Source organism: Crinia signifera, chromosome 1, assembly GCF_055691185.1.
Source record: "Crinia signifera chromosome 1, ASM5569118v1, whole genome shotgun sequence".
Taxonomy (NCBI): domain Eukaryota; kingdom Metazoa; phylum Chordata; class Amphibia; order Anura; family Myobatrachidae; genus Crinia; species Crinia signifera.
The window spans coordinates 121,061,741-121,074,277 of NC_139217.1; the positions used below are offsets into that span (position 1 = coordinate 121,061,741).

At 39.0% G+C, this 12,537-nt stretch overlaps 1 protein-coding gene across 2 annotated transcripts in view; it reads right to left on the reverse strand.

The window, feature by feature from the left end:
- FSTL5 (follistatin like 5) overlaps nucleotides 1–12,537 on the reverse strand; it is a 644,560-nt gene that overhangs the window by 90,338 nt on the left and 541,685 nt on the right. The window contains exon 11 of one of the 2 annotated variants that reach the window (XM_083172689.1): nucleotides 8,409–8,435. The exons of the other annotated variant lie outside the window; for it this stretch is intronic. Within the exon in view, the coding sequence (XP_083028815.1) occupies nucleotides 8,409–8,435 (27 nt within the window). The remainder of the gene's footprint in view (nucleotides 1–8,408; nucleotides 8,436–12,537) is intronic. 2 annotated transcript variants of the gene reach the window in all.

The window sequence follows — 12,537 nt, forward strand, 5'->3', positions numbered from 1 at the left end:
TCACCTGTGCTGAATTAAATAATTTATGTGAAGGATATTTCGACATGTATTGCAGTGTTATTCACATTGCATTGAATTAACTGGGAACTACAGTATAAGAGCAGAGACATTTGTAACAGGAGAATGTAGAAGATTTGCCATAAACTATATAATAATAGATTCTACCAAATAACAGATATGTTAGAAAATCAGAATTTAAATGTAAATATAAAAAAAAATCAAAATATTATATCCATCAAGAGTACAAATAGAAGCCATATTTTACGTGCCTGTTTAAACCAATTTATAGTGATTATTTAATTTCATAGAATGCATAAGCCTGCATGCTCCTAGTAAAATATCCATTAGATAATAAATGCTTTATGCAAATTTAGGAGGTAAGAGCTGAAATTACTATTTGTTGTTCTATGCAAATTTTTTACCTATTTCACTCCATGCCCTTTTCTAATTAAAACTGCTTTGCTAAGTATTTTGTTCCTTTGCCTTAACCCTTTGAGAGAATTTGTCAAAATAGGTGTGAAAATTGGCAAGCAACCATTTTTATTCATCATAATGAACTGTAATGTTTACCTTTTGTAGGAAATATAATATTTTATTACACAACATTTTTTATTTGAATTTATATAACAAATGTGAGCGACGTTGGCCTTTTTAGAGTATATTTTGCACATCTTTCACAGAGATGTTGGCACTCTCTAAGGGTTAATTTAAAAATTGATTTCTAATATAAAAAATATCTTTTTTATATAACATGATTCAATGGTGTTAAATGATGGCTGCAAATACAATTTATTTTTTATATTTGAATCTACAGAGGCGTCATGTTCGTGCAATAGATATACAGCATTTTCAAAAGATTACTTTTTCTTTGTAATTCTGCTTCAGAGAAATAGGTCTCATTGGCTAGGGAAAAGAGTTACTTGGAAATCCTCATGTGATAACAGCATGTGTAAAAATATCCACTGTTTTAAGGCACTGCAGCAGTATTTATCTCTGTACTAAAACTTACTGGCAAAGGAAGCTTAACTGATGCTGGAACCTTGTGTTAAGTTATTCTGTTAACACTGTAACTGTCTAAAAACATTATGCCCAAATATAATGTAGCTTCTTCTAGTGAATTTTTTTTTTACTTTATATTTAAGGTGTCTGTTAATAGATAATTATTCAGATCTGATGGCAGTACAAATTTGTTCTCAAAATGGGCAAAACCATGTGCACTGCAGGGGGGCAGATGTAACATGTCCATGTAACATGTCCATCTCACAGGTCACAGTGACCCACAGGCTGGGGGGTGGCAGGTTGGGAGAGCCAGTGACAACCATTGATCTGCTCAGCAAAGCAGCGAGTGATTGCTGGCTCTTTTATTTTACCAACCTTTCAGTGTAGGGAGGGCAGCCAGGGACTGCCCAGCTGCTCGTGGAATGCTAGGCACGCCGCCAAAATGATGAAAATTGGGGTTATGGTGCTAGGCCCTGCCTCCTCCACTGGAGCCCCCCCCCCCCTTTCAGCAACAGTCACACCTCCCTGTTCTTCTGTACAGTCAAAAATTGGGAGGTATGTCAATGATAGTGGTAAAGTATGAAGAAATTATTGCTAATAATATAAATCATCAGCGCTTCTGAACTTCATAATGATGATCTTGGCAGAGCTAATACAATGCAGAGGTTAGGGATATCCAGTCAAAATAAGAAAATAAAAATATCACATTTCCCCTATGTTTATTGAGAGACTGCAATTGGAGCACTGGGTAATATGTACAGATGGAGCCCCTCTAATGCTTGCGGGGGCTGGTGACAGTATGGCCAGCCACCAGGCCCCGCCAGCCATCAGAAGCATGAGTGGCATGTGTCGCTCTAGCGCCCCGTTCTGATGGAGCTCCCCGTCGGTCCCCAATGCCTCATCACTGGTCCCCGTTGGTCACCGCTGCCCCCCGTAACCCCCTAACCCTGCCTGTCACCCTGAAGTGGAGACGTGTCCCAGTCTAATGGAGTACCTCTCTGCCAGCTTTCACCAGCGGGGACATTCTGGCGAATGCTGGCAGTGAATGAGAGGGGCTCCATCTGAATAAACTTTCATACAGCTGCCCTTGTACTCTGTATCATCACTTCTATCCAGTATGTAATGCTGGGATACTCTTTAGACTCTCTGCTAGGGCTTCAATGAAAAAGTAGTTTATTAAAAAAATTACTTTTGTTTTTATTCCACTAAAAATAGTGTAGGGAAGGGTATCTCCCTCAATATGATATTGCTATAATTTTTTTGACTAGTTTAAAAGAGATGCAAAAGTAAGAGAATCAACACCACTACCAAAAACAGTACAATCTATTTTTTTCATCATTTTTTTTATTAATTACATCAATATTTTATTTATTGAGATACCCTTCCCTACACCCTACAATATTTTTAGGAGAATTTAAATAAACTTTTCTGAAAGCCTACATTGTTTAAAAAACAGTGTGCTAAACTAGATGGGAAAAATCAAGCTTCTTTGATCTTTCCCAAGTAATCATTCTAGTGTGGGGGAACCTTTCTCCCCAGCTGAACCATAAGTAGGCAGACAATGACCACCATTGTCCACCTACAGTACTTCTGTCACATCAGCATCTCTGTCAGTGCTAAGGCAAGAGGAGAGGATGAGTGCTGTTGAACAGCATCTGCACAGCATGGAACCCCCCTCCTCTCAATACAATGCAACTTTCAGCAGTGTACTAGTGTTTCCCCTTCTTCATTAGAAGCTTCAGCTACCACCCCAACCTTCAGCAGCAGCACTCTCCCCCAACCTGTTAGTTTCTGTCTCTTTTCAGCCACAGTTTCAGTCTTTGAGTCTTTGTATCAGCATCTGTGTGTCCGACATGTTGGGCACATCGTCTCCTGTAGATCGTCAGCAACATCCTCTACCAGCCCTAAATTCAGGGCCAATGGGGGATGCCATAGCTAGGGTAATGCTGAATAATGTAGGCCAGTTATGCCTGTTTTCATCACAGCCACCGATTAAGGACCTTATTCTGGTTGGTGCGGTAATGTCCGCGTGCGGTCAGTCCGCCGATGTTTTGTGTCTGCGCATGTGCAGAGGCGTCTCTGTGCATGTGCGAACGGGACGCACGTCCAAATTCCGCATGAAATGTGTACACTACGAACAGGGGGTGGAGAGGGGCGTGAAGGGCTGTTTGTGCTCATTACCATATGTTTACACCCCGCGTTTCATGGGCGTTCCCATGAAAACGCTGGGCGTACGTATGGTAATGCGGTCGTGACGCACGTGTAGGGGGCGGACATATGACATTGCCAGATGTCAGCTGCCCGCCCAGATCCCTGCTTTTGCACTGAGAAATGTCCGAGTGGTCTGAGGTTGCAGGAGCTGCCTGACCCCTCGGTCCTGCATTCGATGGTCTGCAACCATCAAATGATGGGGGAGGTTCCCTGAGATGGAGGAGGTGTATTCATGAGAAATACACTTGCGGTCCGTTCGGACAGCTTCTTACCGCATTCGGACGGAGTGAGCGATCCGTACGAAAGGCGGGGTTTAGGACGCACGGTCCTGGCCGCATATTCGGCTCTGTCCGCACAGACCAGAATAAGGCCCTAAGTCTCTGGCTACTGTGAGCCTGCAATAGGTGTTGCCCAGTGGAAAAATCATTAGATGCTGAATGGCTTACAAATGGTTTTAAAGATTTACGCATGGCCGTGAATAGATCTGCAGCCATACACATCCATTCCCACAGCATACACATTAACTCATATGGCAGGATTTCACTCTAGGGTTTTAGTGTCTACCTGAACACTGGCTGCTGCAAATTCGCCAATGATGAATTTGATCAGGTCTGATTAACTCTTATCATTACTATATGGTAAAAGTATGATGAGTTGCAGTATTTGATATTATTTATCCTGTCTATCTGTGTCCATCTGCTCATCCTCCTGGATCTTCCTTGGACCCAGAAGGTGCAGTGACATCTGTATTGAACCACTGGAGGTTAAAGTGCTGCTTATTAAGATAAGGGGGTTGCAGAGATGCCACTTGCAGGGGGTTTGGAGACTGAAGGCACAGTGCTACCAGTATTTTGATCTGGGAGATCGGAGGATTCATTTGTACTAGGAGAGGAAGGAATTGGAGGAACTGCTTGTACTTGAAAGGATTCAGAGGACCTGATTCCATTAGTTGGGGTGTGGGGGATTGCAGGTGCATTGGCACATATAGGGGGGGGGGGTGAAGGTTCTGTGCCACCTGTACTAGGGGGGGGGGAGAAACAGGTGCTGCAGCTGCTAACTGGCATGTCTCTCCCAGGCACTGCCACTACAGTCTAGGGGAATGGGAGCCCACACTTGTGAACATTATTATGGTGCCAGATAACAAGGCCATGGTGCAGAGACACAGCAGCAGCATTGGTACTGGTGGCTCACCCATCTGTTATAATAATGAGTGTCACAAAAGTAGCACAGTGTCTGCTCACTTATTGTTTGGTTGGGGAAAAAGTTTCACCCTATACCTGAATGATTAGTTGAGCAGAATCTAACAGGTTTAACTTTTTCCCAACAAGTTGTTCAGACCATTTATTAGCATTTTTCTGACATGTGCCATTATTGTTTGCTCCCACGCACTGCCAAATTATCATTTCAACCATTTTACTACAGTAGTTGTCTGGTTGGACTGATATTATTCAAGTGTATAGCCAGCATAAGTCAAAGAGTGATAACAGGAAGGGGTATTAAAAACGTTGTTTGAGTTGTAAGGCAAATGAAAGAAAATAATTATCTGTAAACAAATCCTGGCCTGTCCCTTTCCTATATCCATGCAACATGGACATGTGCAACTTTACAATCATTTAGACTGTAATATTTATTACTAACTTGAATGTACACTAGGAATGGAATACAGCATTAAAGGTTGAGTATCTAGCAGCCAAATGTTAACTCATCCACAAGATCTACAGCTTTGTCCTCATTCACCTAGTATTTCTGCAGCATATGGAAAGTGATACTTAGGGTGAGATTTAATGGGATGAGAGATTCAGAAAGTGAGAGATTTGGTGAGAAATCTCCATAAAGAGGCAATCATTTACACTGCAAAATCAAACTGGTTTAGCAGTGTAAATGATTGCCGCTTTAAAAAAACAGGAGATTTCTCACCAAATCTCTCACTTTCTGAATCTCTTATCCCATTAAATCTCACCCTTAGTGCGACTTAGACGCTCCACAATGGTTATCAGTTCAAATGCTTTCGTACTTTTCTTGAATTTTGCACCAAAGCCCTATACAAATTTACCTTTTGTCCTAGGTACTTAGGATTGTTATACTGTATTTGTCACAAAGGAATTGGTATAAAGTCAGAGACTAAGCATAATGATACATTGTGCAAAGCATGGTGAGGTCACTCGTATTAGAGCGCTGTCTAATTTTACCCAGATTAGTGCAGAGTAAGTCACAGAAACTACAAATGTTTTTTTCATTATAGATAAGTGAATATTTTGTAAAAAATATGTTCAGGGGAATGTTTGGTGATGTAAACCGCGTAGAGGAACAGTGACCAAAAATACAATACAATCATGCCTCAAAGTCATCAAAAAAAATGGGAGAAGGGAAAAGGTGGTTATGCTGCAGAAAATATCTCTTCATTATTAACACAAAAATGGAGCTGTAGAAGTACCATATATACTCGAGTATTAGCCTACTTTTTCAGAACAGTTTTTATGCTGAAAAAGCCCCCCTCGGCTTATACTCGAGTGAGGGTCCCACTTGAGTCAATACGTTTTCCCAGTTTTTTGTTGTAAAATTAGGCTTATATTAGGCTTATATTCGGGTCGACTTATACTCGAGTATATACGGTATGTCCTTTAAAGAGAAGTCAAGTAACAGTTTCAATTTAAGCTACTGTTAGTACTGTAACAGTGTAACACTATTGAGAAAGGGGGATATTGCACATCGGAATGCATACAGATGGCTAGCAGTCAGGATGCTGGCATTAAAAAGACCAATAGTGGAATCCTGATAGTCAGAAACGCGATAGGGGCTCAGTATTTATACTTTCCCTCTTTCCATACATAACTAATCCTCTCTACTAGAATTATAAACCCTGTCCCCCAGCCTTATCCTATTCTTCCTGTTGGTGCCTAACCCAATTCTTGTAGCCTCCTCCCTTAATTTGCCCATACACCGAGCCGATTTGGGCCGATTCCAATGAATCAGGCCATGAAATTGGCCAAATTGGCTCAGTTTGATGTCCCCTCAGGTCCGATGCTCGGTCCCGTTTGCATCGTCGACCACCTGACCTGGGACCTCCCTCCCTGTGCAGTGGGCAGCTTGGTCTGGGCAGCTCCTAGTGGTAGTGGGAGCTGGAGGCTGGTAGCAGCATTTTGCCAGGCGGCTAGGTGGAATGCGGCTGCTGAATATTTTGAAATGACTGGTCGGACATTGATTGGTTGAGTGAATTCTCTCAGCCAATGAGATGGGAGGCCACCAACTGTCATTTTCAAACAAAGTTCATTGGCTGATGCTTTATCTCTTTTCACTTTATCTCCACTTTATCTCTTCTCCAGGCTTAATACATCTGCCCCAATGTATGATCTAGGCATAGTCTACAATCTGCTTTTGAGCTACCTATTCTAGCATGCTAATCCCTCATCCAAGAAACTAGTTATCCTTTATTTTTAACTGTTTCATGCTACATGATAAATAAAAAAATAATTGTGAATATTTAGCATTGTTTATTTTTAATTTATTGCTAATTCAAATGCTCATTCATAATATATAACACAACAGTCCATTATATGCCACTATCCATATACTCACAATCTCATATACTGACTACTCAAACCTTCTCCTTTGTGGCCACATCCTATATTATTTCTCCACAGTCCAATATCCAAAATGTTCTTCTCTCACTGCAGTGTCTGTGTAAACTTCCTCAGCCTCCTCCACTGCATGCCACCTCACCACCACTCTGGGCAATTCCTTCCATGCCCACCTCAAAGAATTTTCGAGCATGTACTCCTTAACCAAGTCTAACTCTATAGCCTACACAACTATTAACATTCCATTTAGACACAACTTTTTAGAAAAGCCCTCATGCCCTACTCCTGTGTACATCTTACAGTAGTTCCCCCGACAACTGTTTATCCTTGCCATGTGTAATGTAGACTCTGAGACAGAACCTTCTTTTTCCCTTGCATTATCTCTACCAACAATCATCTTTGTTTTATTTCCCCCCCTTTATTTTCTCCCCACTTTTCTCACCCATATGATGATTACAGTATCACTGAAAACTGTGACTCGTCACCACCTGATCACTCTAGTAACAGTGACTTGCACTACTTTTCCCCCATACTGTACTTGTCATTTTTTGCAACATTTGTATCTGTGCTTATAATATGATTCACTGTGCATGACACACATGCTGTTTTCTGTATATGTTTTATGTCTTCCGCTTGTTAAACCTAGTTATTTATAATAATAATAATAATAATAATAATAATAATAATAATAATAATAATAATAACAACAATATACCAGGAGTAGAACTTTGTGCATGCATCTATCTTCTCATATTTAGAATGTTTAGGGGATTATCTGATTTGTGATTTTTTTTTCGGGAATTGCGATTTCCAGGGGCTTGAATGAAGTAATCTAATAATAGCACTCCCAAACCAAACTATTCTAGTATATAGCTAAAAACTGAGAACACATATATACAACCTACATCTATTTGCAAATTTCTCAAGACCAAAAAACAGAGAATAGTGAATATTTTTCAATGTAATCTATTAATGTTATATTCGTTTAAACCCAAGGACAGATTTTATAGCCTGATGCTATTTGGGGAGCGATGGTGTTGGTGGGGGAGGAGGCAGACAGCAGTGGGGAGCTCCGTTACCACGGGACGTGCGAGTGTCTCATGTGTGCGCGCCCCTGGTGGGAGCTGGCAGCTGGCAGGGGCTGGCAATAGTTTTGCCAGCCTCTGCAATAACAAGACGGGCTCCATCTGTAGGTTAATACTATGTGACCAGTATCGGAACTTGTGGTTTGTGGGCCCAGGTGCAAAAAATATAATTTGGGCCCCCTTCAACCTCAACCTAAGCTCACAATATGCAACATGGCAGTGGGTGACAGAGAGAGGCAGATGGTGACACGGAGAGGCAGGTGGAGGCAGAGAGACAGGGAAAAACAGTGGGTGAAAAGAAAAGGGTGACATGTGCCACAGTGGGTCTCTTAGTCCTCGGGGGCCCCAGTGCACTGCACCTGCTGCACCAATGTTAGATCCGCTTCTGTATGCTACATTCTTTTAAACTTTTTTGTTTAACCACTTATATAAAAAAAATCTAAAATTAATAAATCAAAGTCACATCAACACAGTGATCAATGGTAACTACTATTCTTCAAAAATATGGTAAAATATAAAACTAATGTATGAATACCTTCTTTGCGCCATAATATATTGGAAACTGCAGCATGTTGGAAAGAAAACAAAACAAAAAAAGAAAAAAAACAAGCAAAGGAACAAATGAAAGGTGAATACGTAAAATGGTTGAATTTATATACAACTATCTTGCTCCATTATTATGAAAATACATTATACAAAATGACAAACAGCAATGTTTCACCGAATAAATCATATTTACAGATATAGTTAAAGTCAGTGAAAAGTTGCTTATTATAATGGTTATAATGATTGCTTTCAGCGGAATCTTGGTTAAAGTGGTACTAATCCAAAAAAGAGACTGGCACTCAGGGGTCTTGGTACAGCACGTGTATTCACAAGTGAAAAAACATCCAACGTTTCAGGGCTGCGTCCCTTTGTCAAGGTGTATGTGGTAGTACCACATCTACCACATACACCTTGACAAAGGGGCGCAGCCCCAAAACGTTGGATGTTTTTTCACTTGTTGTGAATACACGTGTTGTACCAAGACTCCTGAGTGCCAGTCTCTTTTTTCAATTATTCCACTAACTGGATGGGTACCGGGGCAGCTGCCACGGAGTGAGTGCCAGACCTTTAAATTCCTTATGCTACCGTATTATTGACACTATACCGCCACTTACCAGGGGAGGCAACCGAGCATTGTTGCTTCGTAAAAGAGAAGCACAATGGATTCACAAATTGGATGTCATAGCACCCCGCGGACTGAATGAAAATCCATCTCTAGCCTGCTATAGATAATTGTATTACTGCTATACCCATATACTTTGCATTACTCATTGATCTGTATCTTGTATATCATACTTTACTATGCATGTCATGGCTTTACCACTTATTGCCTGTGTTCTTTTCTTTCTGCAGCATTGTAAGTCACCATGGTGATGGTATTTTGTTGTCACTATTACGTGTCGGCGCGATGACGTCATTGTACGGCGCTGCTGCCGGATGTGCTTCCCGCCCCGTCCCTACACTGCACAAGGGTGTTTCACTACTATAAAGGTATGTTTGTATTGTTTTTGTCTTCATGTGACTTGAAAAAAGTTGTGATAATACAACTGAAACGTTGTCGTACCACTGTTGGTGTATTTTCTTCATTCAGCGCTGAGTGCCGCACCCCCACGAACTGTATATATATATATATATATATATATATATATATATGTGTGTGTCTAGTGTCTGTGTGTATTTGAAACACTGCCATCTGCTGGCAGTGAGGGAAACTACAATACATAGCTTTCTCTTTCACACTCACAGAAACAGAGGCAATCACACATTGCATTTCGACTATCTTTCAAAGCTTTTTCTTCGAGCAGGCTTAGCTAGTGTATACCTAAAATATAAATATATATATATATATATGTGTATATAACTTATTTAGACTTTTTAATATACTGTAATTACATTATCATTAGCTTAACACTAATGAGAGCATGATCACTTGTACAGGAGCTGCTAAAATATTTAGCGGTGAGTTTCATTATTTGCTCTCTTGTGTCAGTTACGTGTATGGAATACAACAAACAGCAACACTGTAGATGTTCTTCTGCATTCAAAACAACATTACCTTGAAGACATATACCGTACATTGTAGAAAATATATATATATATATATATATATATATATATATATATATATATATATATATATAGTGTAATAAATAATATTACTGTGTATATTTAGTTTACTTGCTAAGGCAAATCAATAATAAAAATACAAAATATCATAGTTATAGTACACATTAACTTTTTTTTTAACCTACACTGCCAATCTATAATTACAGTGTATTGCTCATAAGGCTGCAGTCTATTTTCCAGCCAAGTTTTTAGATTCTACAGGAGCAGGGACATATCAACCATTGATGTAATCAAATGAGACAGAAATTCTCTAAATGTTCACAAGTTTTTCCATTGTGGTAATGATGTAATTATAGTGTGAAAAAATTAAATCCAAAATACAGTGTACTGTTGTATAATAGATTGTCAGATACACTTTACATATCTGAATACAGATTTACTTTTTTTTTTTATTATGTTATCTATATATAGTATATCTATATAGTAATTAAATATTTTCAAAATGCAGATCTATGCATATAATAAAACTCTAAAGGTTGTGCCTGTACACATGATTTTTTTTTAGATTAGAAATATACTTCTAGGGACTGTTTCGTTTTTAGCTGGCACACACACTACATCAGTGTTCCTAAACCTAGCCCTTATGGCCCACTCACAGGCCAGACATTATGCATATCACTGCTATAGCACATGAGATGAAGTAGACCTGAGATAATAATTGGGCCACCTTCATTATTTATGGAAATCCTTAGCTTGGAACGTGAGTGGGCCATTAGGACAACATTTGGGGAACATTGCATTAGATCTAAACACAAACCATATCCAATCTCCATGCTGGCAAGAAACAAAATGAGAAAAAAGGGCCTGCTACACTAGTTTCACAGTCAAACAGGACTTACAGTACAGTACAGATGTAGCCACGCCCATTCGTGCTGCGATGCGTACACATAAGAATATGCATCACTGAATAGAGTTTAAAGATTGCTTAAAGATGCTGTCCCCGCGTCAATACCCAGAAGTGACGTTATCGCATATGTTTCAACGTGCTATTTAAATTGCGTATATCTGCAACTATTAGAGCACGGATAGTAACAACAATACATATCAATGATGCAAGTGTTAAAAGCTATTAGCAGCATTTGTTTATAACAAGAACTGCTTGAGGACAATCCAGCAATATATTTGTTTTATTGGACCATTAGAGAACCACTTAATATAAAATACAATCTGCCTAGTGTACAGGAGCCACTAATAACATCCACAAATACAAATAAAAGTTCAGACTGCATGACAGAATATTACATTTGCCATGCAGCTGAGAGCAATTTATTTTGTCCGCGTACTTAGCCATTGCAAAGAAGTTACTTCAGGTAAAGCTATGAAAGTAAGAGGAGTTATTTTTGCACCCACATCAAACTTCATGTCAATAGTCTCCAATTACTCAGCAGCGGTGTGAGATTATTTCCACGAACCCCGTTGAACAAGAATAAGAATAACTCACCTTCACAATCAAACCTTGACCTGAAGTAACATTATTCTCATAGTTTCATTAAATATTTTTTTTTTACATTTTATGAACTATTATATTAAAGTACGTTTAGTGGTCTTTTTCAGTAGACGCCTGTTAATTAACTTTGCTTTACCTTCTGGCTATACAACATTATCACCACAGACATTGCTCATTATGCTACAGTACAAACTGTCATGTGCACAAGGGCTAAAACAAGACAACTGTCTGTAATATTTTCCATCAAATGGTACTTTAGCTACAGCAGACAATATCTTTTTTGACATTCTACAACTTGTTCCATCTTCCATGGATAACTAAGCAGGAAAATGCAGGCTATTTTACGGCTGTTTCTCAACATTGTCAATTAAAATGAAAGTCTAAAAACAGTAACAACATCAGTATAGTTTATAATACTATTAGTAAGTATATCTGCTATAAAAAAAAAAAACCTGAAAGAGATTAAAGCAAAGCGATGGATCTGAGAGGATTAAACGCAATGATAAAGTTTGGAAAAGAAACATTTTCAGTTTTTCCCATTTTACAGTTGACTTGGCTTAATACAAAAAGAAAAAAATGGCAATCTGAAGAAATTTTGAATGACAGAGGTGAGTGATTGAAAAATTAGCAGAGCTGAAATAATATAATAGGAAAGATGGCGTTTGTCTAGAAAGCAGGTTCTGCACATTTCAAGAGTCAATAACGAGGAAAAAAGAAAATGAAGAGGTATAGGTGAAATGAGTTGGCAAAAGATCCACAGACCATAGAAAATAAAAGGTCTGGAGAGAGATTGCGATTACAGCACATGCAATGGCTTCAAATAATGTACCATATTATCAATGTCAAAAGTATCCTTCACAAGACCTGTATGCGTTTGTTGAACTATTAAACTTTTAAAAGCAATCTTAGTGGGCGTTTTTTTACAGTATTTTTTTACAGTTGATTAGCAACCATGTAATGTTAATACCAAATACTGTAACGCTGTTTAAGATTGTGATAATAGAAATACTTTGTTGATATGTGTGCAATATTTTATGATATGACA